This window comes from Lathyrus oleraceus, chromosome 3 (assembly GCF_024323335.1).
Source record: "Lathyrus oleraceus cultivar Zhongwan6 chromosome 3, CAAS_Psat_ZW6_1.0, whole genome shotgun sequence".
Taxonomy (NCBI): Eukaryota; Viridiplantae; Streptophyta; class Magnoliopsida; order Fabales; family Fabaceae; genus Lathyrus; species Lathyrus oleraceus.
This window is the reverse complement of record NC_066581.1, coordinates 304,932,584-304,952,991: the sequence shown is the minus strand read 5'-3', so window position 1 is coordinate 304,952,991 and position 20,408 is coordinate 304,932,584. Positions and strand designations below refer to the sequence as shown.

General features: G+C 35.7%; 1 protein-coding gene across 1 annotated transcript; it reads left to right on the top strand.

The window, feature by feature from the left end:
- Positions 1 to 5,660: 5,660 nt before the first annotated feature.
- Positions 5,661 to 6,458, top strand: LOC127130988 (uncharacterized). The gene has a single exon (XM_051059939.1). The coding sequence runs from the start codon at positions 5,661 to 5,663 to the stop codon at positions 6,456 to 6,458; it is 798 nt and encodes a 265-aa protein (XP_050915896.1).
- The last annotated feature ends 13,950 nt before the right edge of the window (positions 6,459 to 20,408 follow it).

The following is a 20,408-nucleotide window of genomic DNA, read 5'->3' as shown; positions in this document are numbered from 1 at the left end:
ACTAATAAACAAATGCATTGTTGCTAAAGATGCTTGGGAGATTTTGAAGACTGCTCATGAAGGAACCTTCAAGGTTAAGATGTCAATACTTCAAATTCTGACCACCAAGTTTGAGAACTTAAGAATGAAAGAGGATGAGAGCATACATGACTTTCACATGAATACCATTAAGATCACCAATGCCTCAAGTGCTCTAGGGGAGAAGATGTCAGAATCCAAGTTGGTCAGAAAAGTCCTCAAGTTTATTCCAAAGAGATTTTACATGAAGGTTACTACCATAGAAGAAGCTCTAGATATCAACAACATGAAAGTTGATAAACTGATGGGATCCCTTCAAACCATTGAGTTAGGAATCAATGAAAAGTCATAAAAAAAGAAAAGTTTAGCCTTTGTTTCTAATATTGAAGACCTCGAAGATGATTCTGACCTGGATACAAATAAAGGGATATTTAATGCCATTGTCTTACTTGGGAGACAATTCAACAGAGTGATGAAGAAGATGGACTGAAAGATAATAGCTAGTGTCAAGAACAAGTCATTCGACATCTCCAAAATCAGAAGTTTGGTAGAAGGCCCAAAATTGAAGAAAACCCAACCAATGAAAAGGAATATAGTGCCATGGATGTGAAGGGTTTGGTCACATAAGGGCTTAATGCCCCACAGTTCTCAAGAAGTAGAAGAAGGGTTTGTGTGTCTCTTGGTCAGAAGATGATTCTGAAAGTGATTCAAAAGTGGAACCTACCAAACAGGTTACTGCCCTGACTGGAATTTGTGACTCAGATGAAGACTCTGACTGTGAAGATCTAACCTTTGAAGAACTTGTTAAATTCTACAAAGAATTGTGCCTGAGAAGTGAATAAGTTTTTAAACTGAGAGAAGATCAAAATAAAACTATTGCTCAACTACAGGTTGAGAAAGTGGAGTATCTCTCTAATATCTCTAATATGAAGGAGGAAGTTGTACTGCTCAATTTAAGAATTGACAATATGACTAAGCCTGTGAGAATTCTTAACAGTAATTCAGATGTACTGGATGAAATTCTTCAATCTGGTAAGAATGTTAGAAATGTTCAAGGTTTAGGCTATGACTATCAAGAAGGAATGAACAAAGGAAAAGGTCTTACAATGAACTTTGTTCCACCCAAAGGACAGCTGAAATAACATGTCAAATCAAATATCCCAACATCAATAAGGGTGTCAAAAGGTATATTCAGGGAGCAAGACCCCAAAATGGAAATGTCATCATTGTGGGAAGTTTGGCCATATAAAACCTTATTACTACAAATTGCATGGCTATCCTAAACCTGCTTCACAACTAAGAAGAAAGCAAACCATGCTGAAGCCAAAGAAAAGATGTATTCCTTAAAATGGTATGTCAGATATCATAGCCCATACCTCCCTCAGAGCATCAACCAAAGAAGACTGGTATTTTGATAGTGGTTGCTCTAGACACATGACTGGTGTCAAGAAATTTTTGGTGAATATTAAGTCTTATTCCACTAGCTATGCCACCTTTGGAGATGGATCAAAAGGATAAATAAAAGGGATTAATAAGCTGGACTATCCAGGATTACCTAGTCTAAATGATGTTCTATTTGTTAAAGGTCTGATCTCTAATCTTATAAGTATTAGCCAACTTTGTGACTAAGGTATCATGGTAAACTTCAATAAATCTGAATGTATGATAACAAATGAGAAGGATGAAACTATCATGAAGGGATCTAGATTAAAAGATCATTTTTATTTGTGTACTCCTTAAGAAATCGATTGTCTCTCCACTTTCCTAATGTAAAAAGAAGAAGAGACTAAGTTGTGGCATCAAAAGCTTGGTCACTTACATCTGAAAGGTATGAAGAATGTGATGTCAAAGGAAGAAGTCAGAGGAATTCCCAAACTGAAAATTGATGAAGGAAGAATTTGTGGTGAATGTCAAATTGGGAAACAAACAAAGATGTCCCACAAGAAGCTTCAACATCTGACCATCTCAAAAAAAATGGAGCTACTTCATATGGACTTGATGGTGCGAGTGGAAAGTCTAGGAGGAAAGAGGTATGCTTATGTTCTTGTTGATAACTTCTCTAGGTACACATGGGTGAACTTCATTAAAGAAAAGTCAGAAGTGTTTGAAGTGTTTCAGGAACTCTGTCAAAAGATTCAAAGAGAGAAGGATTATGGCATTATCAGGATTAGAAGTGACAATGGGAAGGAATTTGAAAACAACAAGTTTGAGGAATTCTTCACCTCTTAAGGAATTAGTCACGAGTTCTCTTCACCCATCATCCCACAACAGAATGGTGTGGTTAAGCATAAAAATAGAACCATTCAAGGATGTGTCAGATTCATGCTTCATGCTAGGAAACTCCCATATCATTTTTGGGTTGATGCCATGAACACTGCCTGCTACATTCTTAATAGAGTAACTATCGGATTTGGGACTTCTGCCACATTGTATGAACTATGGAAAGGAAGAAAGCCAACTGTGAAATATTTGGAAGCAAATGTTATATTCTGGAAAATCATGAGCAGAGGAGAAAGATGGATCCTAAAAGTGATGAGGGAATCTTTCTAGGGCACTCTACAAACAACGGAGCTTACAAAGTCTTCAACTGCAGAACCAAGGTAATGATGGAATCCATAAACATTGTAGTGGAGGACTCAACAAACGAAGTTGATGTCACAGATGATGTTGAAACATTAATGAATGATGTCCCAGAAGATGTTGCAAACACAAGTACTAATATTGAACCTATATAGAATGATTCAACTAACAAAGGGCCCTCCATTAGAATTCAGAAAGATCATATTAAGGAGCTTATTATAGGAAATCTAAATGAAGGAATCATCACCAAATCAAGGGAAGTTGTGTCAAATGCCTGTTTTGTGTCTAAATTTGAACCCAAGAATATCAAGGAAGCTTTGACTAATGAGTTATGGATTAATGCTATGCAAGATGAACTTGGTCAATTCCAAAGAAATGAGGTGTGGGATTTGGTTCCTAGACCTGTAGGAACAGATGTCATTGGCACTAAATGGTTGTACAAGAACAAGTATGATGAACAAGGGGGTTGTCACTAGAAACAAAGCCATAACTGTTACTCAAGGATACACCCAAATGGAAGGAGTAGACTTTGATGAAACCTTTGCTCTAGTTGCTCGCTTGGAGTCTATCAGATTGTTACTTGGAGTGGCATGTTTGTTAAAGTTCAAATTGTTCCAAATGGATGTTAAAAGTGCCTTCCTAAATGGATACTTAAATGAAGATATATATGTTGAACAGCCAAAAGGATTTGTTGATCCTACATTCCCAAGTCATGTGTACAAATTAAAGAAGGCACTATATGGTTTAAAGCAAGCCCTAAGAGAGTGGTATGAAAGGCTGACTGAGTTTCTCAACAATTATGGATATAAAAAGGGTGGAATTGATAAAACCCTCATCGTCAAAGAAAAGGATGGAAAACTTATGATTGCTCAAATCTATGTGGATGAAATTGTGTTTGGAGGGATGTTAGATGAGATGGTCCAACATTTTGTCAAACAAATGCAATCTGAGTTTGAAATGAGTTTGGTAGGAGAATTGACATACTTCCTTGGGCTCCAAGTCAAACAGATGGAAGACTCCATCTTTCTGTGTCAAAGCAAATATGCTAGGAGTATTATGAAGAAATTTAGGTTGGAGAATGTTAGTCACAAAAGAACTCATGCACCTACCCACTTGAAGTTATCCAAAGATGAAAAAGGCTTAAGTGTTGACCAAAGCTTATATAGAAGTATGATTGACAACCTTCTATACCTGACATCAAGCAGACCAGATATAACTTTTGCTATTGGTGTGTGTGCTAAATATCAAGCTAAACCCAAATTCAGTCACATCAATCAAGTAAAGAGGATTCTAAAGTATGTGAATGGTACAAGTGAGTATGGAATGTTGTACTCTCATGATTCAAACTCTATGTTAGTTGGATATTGTGATGTTGATTGGGTTGACAATGTTGATGATAGGAAAAGCACCTCTAGGGGACGTTTCTTCTTGGGAAACAATTTGATTTCATGGTTCAGCAAGAAACAAAATTGAGTATCCCTATCCACTACTGAAGCTGAGTATATAGCAGTAGGCAACAACTGCTCTCAACTAATGTGGATGAAATAAATGTTGACAAAATACAATGTCAAACAAGATGTCATGACATTATTCTGTGACAAATTATGTGCTATTAATATCTCTAAAAATCCTATTGAGCATAGTAGAACTAAACACATTGATATCAAGCATCATTTTATCAGAGAACTTGTTGAAAACAAAGTCATAACACTTGAGCATGTCAACACGGAGAATCAACTTGCATATATTTTTACCAAAGCCTTAGATGCAAGCCAATTTGAAAAATTAAGAGGGAGACTTGAGATCTGTCTTAATGAGCATTTATAGCAACTACAACTAATTAGGTGTGTCATACAAGAGCATATCTCTCATCATTACACTAGACACGCTTACCTAAACCTGTTACCTCATTGTGTACCCGTTTGGACAAAACCTCACTACCTTTTCCACTCAAACGCTTAACTATCCTATAATCATATTAAATCTCTCTCTCTCTCTCTCTCTCTCTCTCTCTCTCTCTCTCTCTCTCTCCTTATTCCATCTGCCTCAAGCGTCTACCAACATGTCTCAACATTCTTCACCCACTCACATGCATGTCCCAGCTGAAACCAGTGGATCCTCCACTATTATCTAGGGAAAACGCACCTTGTCAAATGATAAACCTGGAAGATCTGATTCTGGATGTTGCCCCTCTGTCCACGGTTCATACCTTTCCTCATAAGAAAGCTACATTGTTTGTGTCTAAAGTTGTCAAGACTTCATGTAAGTATTCTGAACTCATAATCCCCAGTAAAGATAAGATTACTGCTGAAAAAGAATCTAGGCTTAAAGGGTCTGAACTTAGAAACCCTAACATGAATGCTGAAGAACCTGTAAATCCCACAACAGCCGAAAGAAGTGCATCTGATAAGGAACTTAGGAAGTTTGTTGCATCTGTTTTGAGGGAAGTAAACTTTGATGTTTTTCCAGATGTTCAAACATCTTTGCCAAAAGATCCAAGCCTTGACAATGAGTCAAGGGAAAAAGTTGAAGAAAATGTTCCTGTTCATACTACTATTGAGAGAAGAAGTAAGAAGAAAGTTGAGCTTGTTGTCAATGTTGAAGAACTTGCCTCTGATGAAGAACCCCTTACAAACATTGTTACTCTCAATATTGCCAAGAGATTGTAGAGACGTAAAAGAAAGATTGTTGCTTTTGAAGATTCACCCTCTAGTGAAGTGAAGAGAAAAGCTGATGGGTTGAAAGGAACTCCTTCTAGAAGCTCCACAGGAAAATCTCATGTTGGACCCACTAGGTCTTGGAGTAAAGTTGTTACCCCTACTAGAAAGAGGAAAGTTGTCTCCTCTAATGAATCCAGGTTTGATGTTGTACAGGATGTCCAGGACATCGCCCCTATAAAAAGATCTGCTAACAAGAAACCTCATGATGCTAGGTCCAAAGCTCCACTGGACAATGCTTCTTTGCATTATGTGAAGAATGCAAGAAGGTGGAAGTATGCCATTTAGAGAAGGGTAGCCTTGGAAAGGGAATTGGTAAAAGATACCCTTAAGTGTAAGGAGGTCATGGAACTGATAGAAGTTGCTGGGCTGATGAAGACTATCACACACTTTGGACCTTGCTATGAAAACTTAGTAAAGGAATTTGTGGTGATTATCCCTTATGGATGTGATGACACAAAGAGTGTTGACTATGGTAAAGTTTATTTGAGAGGAAATGTTGTAACATTCTCCTCAACTGTGATCAATAAATTTCTAGGAAGAACAAATGAACCTCAGGTTGAACTGGAAGTCACTGATGATCAGGTGGGCAAAGAGATCACGACCAAGCAGGTTAGACATTGGCCAAACAAAAGGAAGTTGTCTGCTGGTAAGTTAATTATAAAGTATGCCATCTTGCATAGGATTGGTACTGCCAATTGGGTGCCCACTAATCACACCTCAACAATCTCTACTGGTATGGCAAAATTCATTTATGTTGTTGGTATAAAAAGAGCATTTGACTTTGGAAAATACATTTTTGAACAAGTGTTAAAACAAGCCTTCTCTACTGCTGTAAAAGTGCCCATTTGCTTTCCATCCTTCATATGTGGAATCATCCTAAACCAACACCCTGGTATTTTGCTGCCCATGGACAATGTGAAAAAAAGGGATTCTCCCTTGTCACTCCACTACAAACTCTTTGCAGGAACTCATGTACCAAAGATTGTTATGACATCCTCTCGGGCACCTGGCTATACCACCTCCAAGAAGAGTGACATTGCTCAGTTGAAGGAAACATACAAAGAGTTGGAGGACTCCATCAGATCTAACACAGCTACAAAGATCAAACTGGAGACATTGATGAAGGCAGTGATGGAATAGAAGAAGAAAGAAGTTGTAATGGGTGAGGATGCTAATGAAGTAATCGATGATGAAGAGTATGTTGGTGAAGATGATGTTAATAAAGAGAAAGAAGATGAAGGAGAAGAGTATGCAACAACTGACTCAGATGGTCAGGATGATATCTGACTGCAGCCTTATTGTGTTCTATTTGTTTGTTTTGTGGGTTTTTTTGGTCTGTGACCATGATATTTTGCACCCTTGTGTGCCCCCTTGTGAGGGTTCTTGCACTGTATGAATATGATTTTGTTTCAGTTTCTGGTTAAATGCTTACCTTTGTGAGATTATGACTAAAAATGGGGAGTATTGTGGGTGCTAACCACTAACCACTGCCTGACTGTGCCTGTGTTGTGATGTCTAACAAGGTGTTGTGACAACAACTTGACCAATGAAGTGGTTTTAACCATTGCATATGCCTATGAGGTGTGCATGATTGATTGTCATGCTTGATTTATGCTTTAGTGGATGTTGTCACTACTTTTGGTGCTTGTGCTAATGTCAAACCAAATATTCTAACATCATGTCTGCAGTGTGTTTTTGAAGAACCTTGGTTTCTCTCATTTGGGAGGCTTATTGTTCTTTTGTTGCATAAGCCTCTGTTGTCTGAACTTGGACAGTTCATAGTGTGTTGGATGTTCCCTTAAGGGGGAGTACTGACTACTGACTCTGAATGATGTGATTGCCTTAGTACCCCTGTAACTTATATGTGTGTTTAATTTTGTTTTGTTGATGTTTCAGTCCTATGGTGTTAACCTGAACTATGGTACAAGTGAGAAAGGTGTACTTGGTTGTTTTAGCCAAAATTTGCCAAAGGGGGGGATTGTTAATTCCTGGTTGTTTTGATTGGCAGTAATTTAGTAAAACTAACTCAATTGTAACATGTTGAACAAGATATCCTAACATGTGGTTGTGATATCTTATTTGAAACAGGTTTTTACATTGGTAACATTTCCAGGGTTAACTATCTATAGAATATTCTAGGAATATTATGCTTTCCCTTGTGACATTCGTGATTGATGAATCAGATATTTGAATTGTGGTTAACAGGTTCTGGTTCCTAAATGTTAAGACATTTTAGGAAACTTTTGATGGATTACCTAATGTTGTGCAGCTGGTGCTCCTGTAATACAAGGCCCAAATCCAATGCATTTTATGGTTATAAATACAATGTCTCAAAACCTAATAAGTACGAATAAGAGAAGATAGTTGATCGTATTAGGGTTTGATTGTTTATGTATTTTGTGACCCTCTCAAATATTATCTTGATATATATGAGTAGGATTGTGTGTTTGGTTATAAGCATTGTCAAACACTCATAAGCTTTTAAGCATTGAGTGATTGTGTGTCCTTGAAGTGTGACTTCTGAATTTCTTGTAAGTGTGTAATTATCACTGTTGTAATTGATAGGGAGGTGAGAAGGGTCTCTCACACCTATGAGGGTCTTAGGTAGAAGTTAAGCTCAGGTAGTGATTAGGGTGTCAACTGTAAATTGGAGATAGTTTGCAGAAGACCTTCAAACCAATACTATTTATGAATTTCCTCCCTGGCTTGGTAGCCCCCAGATGTAGATGTTGTTGTACACCGAACTGGGTTAAAAACTTTGTGTGTGATATTATTTTATGCTCCTCTATAGGTAAGTTGTTCAGTTATTGTTCAGATATCAGTGTCTTGACATCTCATAGGACATATGATATCTGCATACCAAAATTTTAAAACACAAAAAAGTTATTGGGGCATTGGTGAGCCCGAATGGCATGACCGACCATTCATAATGTATATGACAAGTTTGAAAGGTTGTCTTGTGTCTATCCTCCTCCTTAACAAGTATTTGATGGTAAACCTAGTGAATATCAAGCTTGGAGAGAAAAATTGTGCCATAAAGTTTATCTAATAATTACTTCATGATAGGCATGGGGAAACTATATTTAATTGTGATAAAATTCAATGATCTATAATTTGCACAAAACCTTTAATTCCCATCTTTCTTCTTCACTAAAATGGCTGGTGATGAGAATTGACTAGTGTTAGGTTGAATTATTCCCTATTACAACATCTCTTTACCATATTCTATATTTTATATTTTCGACTATGAGGTTACTTATAAGGTCTAACCTTCACTGGTTTTGATTCCAAAATCAAGGTGATAGCATGATCGTTCTTTTTGGTTGGTGGTAAACCTTATGGTTTATGAAACACAACCTTGTACATGTGCAACAAAGTAGCCAAATCAACTCAGTGTCTTGAGGCATACCAATCCAATCACCTTCTATTATCTCAATCTTAAAATGGATTACAAAGCATTCTGATATAGAATGAGTATTTTGTAATCTCTCCAATTGATGGAATTGGGTTTGAGTTAAGGCCAAATTTTTATCACCATGTAATGTTATGAACTTCCCTTGGTAAAAAAACTTTAGAGTCAAAGCACCATAATCATCCACATGCGTTCGCATTGTTGCCAACCATGGCGGTCCTTATTGTTAGACGATAGGCCTAGATCTATAGGGGGTGAATCCATCCCAAGTTAAAAACTTATTCGGAAATTTGATTTAGAAAAATTTATGTCGCGGAAGTAAGTTTCGAATATTCCCCAGATCCAAAATCGTCTAACCGAACCTACTATTGAAATGCCCGGATATGCGTAAGAGTACAAATGGTATGATAATAATCCACAAGTTAATTAATCAATACTTTAAACACTAAGTTGAATACTTTACTATAGTGATGGTGTATCTCCAATGATGACAACACACGAAAAACTAGTTGAAACAATTTGTCGAACACTTTACCTGAAATCAACAAAGTTTAGATATTAGCATAATGTTTGTAGTTCTTAGAAATCCAATCACTACCAAATGGTATGTGATTACTACAACACCACGAATTTAACAAGGAATTCAAAAGTTATTATCCAAACAATGTTGATCAAGAGATCAAAGTAATCAACAACTCGTGAACCAAAAAAAAAAAGAGAGAGAGAGAGTATGCAAGGATTTATTTAGGCAGTTCCCTAATCGACCTCGCTATGGGTACGTCTGCCCTCAATTTGAATTTGGATTGAGATATTAATATAATAAATTTTACTTTGAAAATGTATGTATACAAGAGATGAGAAATAAAACCCACAAACCCTAAGTTTGTTTTCTTGACTATTACACCTCCAAAAACTTTGACCAATCTTGATCAAGTAACTAACCATGCTGGTTCAATTCACTCGTTGTTGTTACTTCCTTGCAAGGCACCCCTTATTCTAAGGCTTTCACCCGACTGAATTAATCCCAAATTCATGATCATGTAACCAACAATGTTGCTTCAATTCACATGTTGTTGCTACTTCCTTGCATGACCTCCTTGTCTCAAGGCTTTCACTCCGCTGAATTAATCCCAAGCCCACACTTGTTGAACCTAAGATTTTCAACATGGTCCAGCCTTTCATGCTACTTCCTTTCTGACACACCTAGTATAAAGGCTTTCACTCGATCGGATTCGAAATGCACAATCTTGTCCAAAACCTTCAAACCCTAAAGATCTTGAAGGAAAACCCCACCTCGCTTTTCGTATTTGAATCCCTCAAAGATCACAACCCAATATTCTCGGTACAACAAACCTAATTGGAAGTCATCAATCCTAATCTATATGCCACCCAATCAAAAAATTACTATGTGTTGTTTGATCGTGTGTATGGATATATTGAATTGAAGATGATGAGATGCTTTGAAATCCTAAATTCATGTAGGTTTTACTTACTCTAGAAAGCTTACTAGAGAATGGTGCATGTATGAAGTATGTATATATACATGGGTAAGTGGAAAACATAAGGAACACAAGACACTTTGAGAAAATAATGAAAATATGCAAAAATCACTCGTATAGGTCGACCTGTTGAAGTCATGTGCCAACCTGTCAAGGTTATGTGCCTCTTATGTGTTGACCTGTGGAGTCAGCACATAAAACATAAGCTACTTGCTTTAATACTGTAACATATGTGCCGACCTGAAAAACGTATGTTCCGACTTGTAGAGGTAATTTTCCAGCCTATGCAATCAGCACATAAAACAGGTTTTAAAAATGCAGTACATGTGTCGACCTGAATATCGTATGTGTCAGCCTATGTAGTCAGCACATAAAAAAAGCTTTAAAAACGTAGTACATGTGCCGAGCTGAAAATCGTATGTGCCAACCTATACAGTCAGCACATAAAACAAGCTTTAAAAATGCAGTACATGTGCCGACATATGCAGTCAACACACAGGTTGTTTTGCCCATAAAAACCAACTTTTGATGTATGAAACCTTTTCTAACTCATTTTTAATGCATGAACATGAAACCTTTTCTAAATTGTTTCCAAATACATTTATGCTTCCTAATGCTAAGATGCATATAGAGAATACGAGGATACCGTCCAATATACATAAACGCTAAATTATCCTAGTTTTGACATCATACAAAACACTCCTGATGAAATTTAACGAAAGATGTACTCACATACTCCCCATTTTTTATGATGGCAAAACTTGAGACAACTTTTTAATAATGAATTTGTTTTCTTCGAGTGAATAATAGATTGAAAAGAGAAAAAGAATGGGAACCTCAAAAGGGGGAAAGATGAGGTGTTTTATTAGTGTGCTCGTCAAGATCTCGCAATCTCGTGCCTACGTATCCTTATGGTGCAATAAGGAAATAAGAGCATTTGTAGTTCGGGGAACTACAGTTTGTTGGTGTCTTTTAAGTGAACAAATATTTAGATCGTGTTCTAAAGGCTAAACATTGGCTTATCTACTCTTGGCAGAGGCTTAAGAACTAGTTTGTTATATGCGTTAGAAAGGATTGAACGATGTTCTTTCTGAAAAGGTTTTCGATCGCACGAGGCCGAGAAAAGAGGTTTGATAGGTTCAATGTGTTTTAATGAACAAGTGTTTAGATCACATTCTAACGGTTAAATGTTGATTTGCATGCTCGCGGAGGAAACTTAAGCAATAATTTATATATGTATTATAAAGGATTAAGCAATGTTCTTTGTGGAAATGGTTTCAATCGCACGGGGGGAGAGAATAAGTTAAAGATGATGTGTTGTATGATTTTTAGGTGAATGAAGAATATTTGGTAAGAACAATACGTGAGCCTTGAAATCAATGAATCAGGGTATTATCAGAATGTTAGACTCCAACAATACCTTTTTCATTCAATGTATTCATAAAATTGTTTGATGGGCAATGAAATGTTCCACCGGAATGCTAGACTCCAATGGCAAGTAATTAGGTATTTTAGAAACAAAAAGTGTGAATTAAAAGCTAACCCAAGATGTGAGCCTCAAGAGCAATTATCAAGGATTCAGGGAATACGAGATTCCAAGGACCCATTTCTTTCGTATTTGTTTAGGAAAAAAGTTTAACGAGTTGAAAAAGCGGAAGAGAAATTCGAAGTTAATCAAGTGTTTTATCATATTAGTGAAAATGGTTTGTGAAATGGTTTGAAATGATATGAGGTGCTTATTAAAGAAAAAAGCTTAATGGGGTTTTGAAAAATGTACTTGATGTTGATCAAATATCTTTTATCTTAGTATTTTTGAAAGACTAATTTTAATGGTCATTTTGTCTTTTTGGATTAACAATTATGCATCAAATAAAAATACAATAAAATAAACTAAAAAATAAAGCAATAAAAAAGGTAAAAGAAATAATTAAAGGGAAGGGGCACACTATTAATGCATGAGGTAAAAGAATTAAAAAAACTAAAGGAAATAAAAGAAAGAATAAACATAAATAAATAAAGAAATAATAATAAAATAAAATAAAAATATCTAGAAAAGACAAAAATAAGTTGAAAATTAGGGGTGTAGTTAGGAAAATACTATAGACCCAAAGAATGGGAGTCTCACAAGTGTGCAATGAGCAATTAGGAGGTGTGAGGGAGACTTCATATTCTCCAACCCCATATTTATCCACCCATCATGACAAACAAACTATAGATTCATGCTCAGGGTGATGTTGGGAAGTGATTGAATATATTACTTATGTAAAACAAACATCAATTTTCATTTAACCTTTTTTGTCATGGAGGTTCAAGAACACTTTAAACTCTTGATTTTGAAATCAATTGAATTTCCATACAAAATGGTAATTATTAAGGTACTAAATAAATAAAGTAAGAGTAAAAATGCAATAGAATTAAATAAAGAACAAACATGAGAGTTATTTAAACAACAACAAATCACTTTTGCTTATGGAGGTTCAAGAACATTTTTCAACTCTTGATTTAAAATCAATTGAATTTCCATGCAAAATGGTGATGATTAAGATACTAAATAAATAAAGCAAGAGTAAAAATATAATAGAATTAAAAAAAGAACAAGTATAAGAGTCTACATATTCAATAAAAAGAAATAAATAACTTGAAATAAAATGAAAAGAAAAATGAAGAGAGCTTTGACTTAGTTTTTGTGAATGATTGGTGGTGTTATTTGTCATTAGAATGTTGTTTATTTATAGGCTCTAGAAAGGATAGTTTAGTAATTATACAAAGAGTGTTAGTGCCTTTTAGAAACTTATTTAATTAAATAGTGAATAATGATGTAATATATGTATGGAATAATAATGTAATATATGCATGGAATAATTATGTAATAAATGAGAGATATTTTGGACCTTCTAGAAACATTGATTTTTATTTTATGATGCATGAAAATGAGTAATAAAATTCAAATGAATATTTTGATGATAAATCAAATGATCATGAATTTATTTTTTTCAATATGCATAATAAAAAATGCAATTTTAGTCAATTTCTTCAACATGTAAAATGTTGACTTTATGTTTATTTTTTACTATAATGCATATATGCATGATTATGGTGACTGTATTTGATGATAAAAATGCATATGACTAAAAAATATAAAACTTGACAAATGGACATGTATCAGATAAATTTAAAATAACCGGACAAAATTGGGATATGATAGTTTCCCCTATTTAATTACCTTGAACTAGAGGTATGAACGACAACGGTTTTCGTACATTCGTGGTGGAAGATAATTAAATACGAAAAAACCTGAATTCTGTCCTTCCAGATGCAAAGAAGAAATACAGAAAGAAAATACAGTGAAAAATATAATGAGAAAAATTATCCTAAGATAAATGAAACAATCAAGACTCTTTGAGCATCATCAGAATAATATCTTGGATGACATAATCGAGATATTCCAATAATAGAATGATACCTCAACTCTATCTAGATTTTCTGAACATTAACAGAACAATGTCTTGAACTGAACACACGAGATTCTTTTAGGATCAACGAAGCAGTGTCTTACATGATATAATCGAGATATTCCAACAGGGGAATGATACCTCAATCATATTTAAGATTCTCTGAGGATACTATAGTAGTTAAATAAGAGATTATGAGATTATTCGAATTAATAAAGCAGTATCTCAAGCAATAAATGAGATTCTTCAGATTAATGAAACAACATCTCAAACAGGTAAATGAGATTCTCCGAATACATGAAACACCATCTTATATGATCTAATTGAGATATTTCAAACAAGGGGAAATGATACCTCAATCGTATCTAAGACTCTTCGGGAATACTAAAGCAGTATCTCTAAAACAAATGAGATTATTAAGATAAATGAAGCAATATCTCAAACGGATAAATGAGATTCTCTTAATCGCCAAAGCATCATCTTATATGATATAATCGAGATATTCATGCAAGAGAATGATACCTCAATCGCATCTAAGACTCTTTAGGAATACTAGAATAATATCTCTAAAATAAATGAGATTCCTCAGATAAATGAAGCAGTATCTCAAACAAATAAATGAGATTCTCTAAATTGATGAAGCAACATCTTATATGATATAATCAAGATATTCCTGCAAGGGAATGATACCTCAATCACATATAATACTATTCGGGAATACTAGAGCAGTATCTCTAAATCAAATGAGATTCTTCAGATAAATAAAGCAGTATCTCAAATAGATAAATGAGATTCTCTGAATCAACGAATCAGTATCTCAAACGTTCACCTGTTGGGGGGAATATTTCAGAAAAGATTCCCTTTTTGAGGAGATTTACTAGAAAAGCTCTGCAGGGGAAAAGCTCATAAGAGACTTTTTAGGATATCCTCTGCTTGGGGAGTAATGATAGTAAAGATGTTAGGGAATATCATTATCAACCATAAAGCTGAAGAAATACTTGTTAGGAAATCATTCCACGAGCATATGCAGGGTAATAACATTGTTGCTTTGAATGGGGATTGTCCTGTATACTTGTGATTGACCATGAGTCATGAATTATGTTATGTTTGATGTTTTGTATGAAATTCCACTTTGGATGTAAGTACTTATGCATGTAATGACGCATGAGATGCATGTAGTAGGCAATTGCTGGGGATATTTAGGATGTGCATGCAGGAATGTGAATGATTTTTTTCATTTTGTATAAGGCTATGCATAGGTATGCCGATGCTTGATATGATTGTGTTTTTGAATCTTCCTATTTGGTAGGAAAAACATTTATGAATGATGCATGCGATGCATGTGGAAATGCAAATGGGTAATTGGGCCTTTGTAGAATTTTATTATTGATCACCAATGATCTTGGACTTTGAAGGGGAACTTCCATATGAGAACTGGTGAAAAAGATTAAACTTCCAGACGAGAACTGGACTTAAAGGATAAGTTACCACACGAGAACTGGTGAAAAGGATTAAAATTCCAGACGGGAACTGACTTTGTTTTTGTTTGTCAGATAAGAGCTGACTTTGTTTTTTGTTTGTCATACGTGAACTGACTTTTAAAGTAAGCTACTAGACTAGAACTGGTTATGAAATATAGAATACCATATGGGAACTGGTGTCAAAATAGGTGACCAGACGGGAACTGGTTTAAGAGATAATCTACCAGACGGGAACTGGTATTTAGTAAATGATTTTCCATATGTGAACTGGGCTTTAAAATGAAATGTCAAATGAGAATTGGCCTTTGGTAGTGGTGTGCCATACGGGAACTAGGCTTTGAGAATGATTTTCCATATGAGAATTTGACTTTTATTAAACTGCCAGACGAGAAATTGGACTTTTGAAATGGCTTGCCAATGAATTTGGAATTTGAAATGGTTTGCTAGACGAGAATTGGACTTGAAAATGATCTGCCAATAAATTGGACTTTGAAATGGTTTGCCAGACGGGAACTAGACTTGAAATGGTTCGTCAGATGGGAATTAGTTTACAAGATATTTTCCAGCCATGAACTGGACTTTGAAATGATTTTCCAGACAAGAACTGGACTTTTAATTGCCAAGTGATGTTGGGTTTTGATGTCAGATCTTGTTTTACAAGGTTTTTTGTTGTCAGAGTCATGTTGTGGGATTATGTCCGATGAATGATATGATATACATGGCTTTATGCTTGAGCGAAGCGACATGACTAATGAATGAGGATGATTTATGCAATGATAGAGAGGTTTCCAAAAATGCCCCTATGCAGGTAATGAAAGAGAAAGTTCTTTGCATCAAGGCTTCTACTAGAAGGCAAAGGTTATTGGATGGTGTAATATCATGATTCCCTGACACTTGTTTCGAAATAGGTGGCTGAGACACGACATAAATTGCTCGAGCAACTTGAAGATATGGAAAGGACTTGCTCCTATGTGGCTCATCTTGCCCTAGTTGGTTGAGCTTTGCAGAAGTTTCCCTTGAAAGGATGCTTTGGGAAGTAATCATACCAGGATGATGGGTTGAGATGCCCTTCCCCAGAATGAAAGGATTTGTCCCTAATTAACCGATTTTTGGAGTGGTTGGATTTGACATGTTTTTAAGGTAGCTTGCACCGGTATGAGCGTTGAAGCGACTTAACTCACATTGACTAAATATTGAAGGGATTTGCCATGGGTCATCAAAACCTCTAGGTGATCTGCCCCTGGTTGATAAAGTCTTGAGTTGGTCTGCTCTATATCAACCGATCCTTTAAATGATTTGCCCCCTTAATCAACAAATATTTGGAGACTTTCTTTAGACTAGTCAAATTCTTGGAATAACCTTCTTATAATCAACTTGATATTTTTGGTGGCATGCCCCTAATTCGTGGGTTATGAAGTAGTTTTGATTCTGGTAAATGATCAAGTTTCTCTGATTTCTCTTTGTTGAAATTTCCCTAATGTCAAATGTTAAATTTCAATTAAAGTTATTCATTCATAACTGATAATTTTAATGTGATGCTCATGCAAATTTTGACAAGAATCATTTATTGGAATGATGTGATAGTTTGTGACGAGTGGACCATGAGTCCAAATGCGATGTTGTTTTAGCAATTTAAAGTGTGAAAGATACAATGAGAATAATGACATCGATGTAGAAGATTAACAAATCTTTAGGAGTAAGTTTATGCAACCTTGCTATAGAATGCTTTCAAAATAAACCCTGCTTCAGTTAGGTCTTTTAAGGGTTGTAATGTGGCCTGGTTCATGATTATCGAAATAAAGGATATGAGGCTCAAAATTAGTTTGTACCCACATTCTTCTTGATAAACTCTAATCCTAGGCTCAGTTAATTCAACATACACATTCGTCTTTTAAGAAAGTTTTGAAGGGGTAAGGATAAAGATGATAATTTAAGGTCTCTTGAAATGGCAATCACCTTATTTCGTTTTATGGATGTCTGTGACCCTTTAATTTTGGTATAGTGGTCACTAAATCTTGTTTTGTTTTTGCTGAGGATTTTCATGACCTCTTTTGATTTTTGTTTCAATCCCTAACTTTTGTCTGGACCGTTCTTTGAAGCTTTGAGTCCATCGGGATTACCCTAATTTTTGCCTAAGCCGCCTCTTGGATGTTCGACTTAGCGAGCTTTTTTCTTGATTTTTTTTGCTGAAGGGTCGTGACTGCCAAGTCTTTGGTCATTAAAGAACAACCGACTTAATCTTTGGGTTTTTTCATGGTGATTTCGACACTTCAGATGTGTTCGAAGAATATCATGTGGTTGATCTTTATATGGGATGTATTCTCTTATAATTCGATAGTGTAGTCAAATTAACTGAACACTATCCTGCCCCAGGTTAAGCGTAAAGGTTTATAGATCTAAAAGAAACAACTACTTCTAGGCTCAAAGTGGGTAACTAGTAATTAACTCATTATCTCTCCAGTGTTTGAGGATTTGAAACAATGCATGTACATCATCAATAAGATTTTATCCGAAAGCATATAGTCAACAATTATGGGTATTTTGTTATCATCATCCCCTCTTAAATATTTCCTAAAACAACAGTTATAATAAAGAAGGGTGATTGGGAGAAACACAGACATATTTTTTGTTTTTGATATAAGAGAAGAAAAATAAGTGAATACGACATAATTAATTCAAAACATGCATCGTTACTTCATTAATATTACCATTAAAAACAACAATCTTTAAACACAAGTAGCTTTTAAAAACAAAGAAATTACAAATGAAAATGAAAACAAATCAGTCCAATGATCGCCAATGTTGAGGATATCTTCATGTCTGGACCACCGGTTTTAGGAGATGCCTCTTAAAGTCTTCGAACTCATTCAGACGGGAGGTTGATGTGCACCAACAGGTTTCCTTTCAAAAAGGATGCATACCTTTTTTCGATCAATTATTGTACTTTGGCCTTGAAAGCATTGCAGTCCTCAGTTGAATGTCCTATTATTCCAACATGATATCCACATTGCACCTCAGGATCATATCCACGTGGGTATGGTTCCGACAACAGCCTAAGAGACTTGGGCCCCACCAATGAGCTTTGAAACAGATATGATAGAAGTTAACTATATGACATAGGGATTGGATCGAGAGAAGCACTCCTTCTTTCCAGATTATTTATAGGCCTGGGATGGTTCTGATGTTGATTTTGATATCCTTGACTACGAGATTTTTCATTTTTCTGAGGAGCAATCCACAATTGCTTGTATGGTGCTATGGGAATTTCTAGTTGCCCATAAGGATAACGTGCTGCTGGAAATGGCGACTGTTGAAAATATGAGGGAACATTAGGTCTTGCTGGTGCATCATGAGAATACTCAACATCTGCCATGACCGTATTGGTTTCATCTTCCTCTTCTTTTCAGGAATTGCTAAGGGATTTTATCTCGCTAGATTGGCTGCTCGAGGCGCCTTAGATTCTTCCATTTTTAAGGGCACTCTCGATGCTTTCTCCAATTGTCACTAGGTGGGAGAAGTATAATAACGCATTGCCTACTATCCTTTCAATGTACATACTCTGCAAGGTATCCATAAACAAATCCACTAATTCTTTGTCCAAGAATGGTGGTTGCATTTGGGCTACCAATTCTCTCCATCATTGTGCATATCTTTTGAACGATTCATTTCTCTTTTGAGATAAGCTTTGCAGCTGCCTTTGGTCTGGAGCTATGTCCAAGTTGTAGTTGTACTGCTTTAAAAAGACATTGGCTAAGTCTTCCCGTGACCGAATATGATTTCTTTTCAACTTCAAATACCAGTTCAACAATGCTCTAATCAAATTGTCTTGAAAATAGTGAATCATGAACTTGTCATTGTGAGTATGTGAGTCCATTTTTCAGAAGAACATCACCAAATGGTGCCTTGGATAACTATCCCCTCTGTACTTCTCGAAGTTGGGTAATTTAAAAATCTGCGAGATCATTAGGCCTGACACTAAGCACATATCAAGCCTAAAATTGTCATTCACTTCCATTGCTCGGACTCTCTCCTCGAGGGCATTAAGCCTTTCAACATCAGGATTGGTCAATGGAATCAACTGGGGTTGAGTAGGAATGTTCACTTGTGGAGGATCATTGTCAGGAAAAGGATCATACACTGGGTTGGTAATTACAGTAAAGCCTGATGAGGAACCAACATTCTTTGTGATAACATGCTGAAGATTTTTCTTTAACTGAGCTAGCGTAGCTTCCAAAATATAGTCTACCTTGTTTTTCATGTTATTCACATCCTTTCTCAGCTCAACTTGATTCTGATTCAAGTGCTTCCTTGTCTTTTAGTAGCTCTCAAGAGTTTAGTACATGTGTCGGGAAATCATCTTACTTGTATTGAGCAAAAAGATATGATGGTTTTCTTTGTATTGGAAAATGATATGCATGCATGCTGATGAAATGTGAATGCGTGAAATTTTTGTAATTTGGTATGCAAAGAAAATGTAATGCATGTATAATTATGATCCAGGATAACATGAGTATCACAGAACAGCCTATCAGGTAGGTTTACGATAGTGGATAGTTCTACGATTTCTACCCATAAACCATTCACATGGTTGGCTTTGAGGTTTTACATAAGGTTCCTATAGTCATAGATGTTAATCGTATCAATTATCCTGCAATAGGCTAGCTGTTTTATGATGAGAGTGACAAAAGGTATATTATATACGGGGTCTTCGTATTAGACACACAAAGAGTGGTCCTTGGATTCTAATACTACACAACCACCAAGATAGAAACCGATCCGAAGAGTGGTTCCTAGAGTCATGGACCTTTCATGAATCAAGTCATGCGACATGCTAGCTGTCTTATAACGAGATCTAAAAAAAGGTATACTATAGGGGAAGTCTTAATGCTAGGCACACAAGGAGTGGTCCTTGGAGACTAACACTATACAACTTCCATTTCTAAACTTATGTGTTTCCTCTTCTTTTTCCAAAGCTCGAGTGTGAAGCTTTACTCATGATATCATCCCAAATCTACAAACAAACAAGACGATAAAATATATAATGAAAAAGAAAGCATAAAGCAAACAAATAAGCAAACAAGCATAAAGAAAGCAATTAAGCAAGGCCAATGTTTATCACAAAATTAACTAAGTTAAGCTTGACTCTCTCTTGCATGGAGCAATGATCATCCCCAACAAAGTCGTCAACTATCACATCTCGAAAAATACGATCCCTCATGATGGTCGCGGAAAAAATGATTCAAACA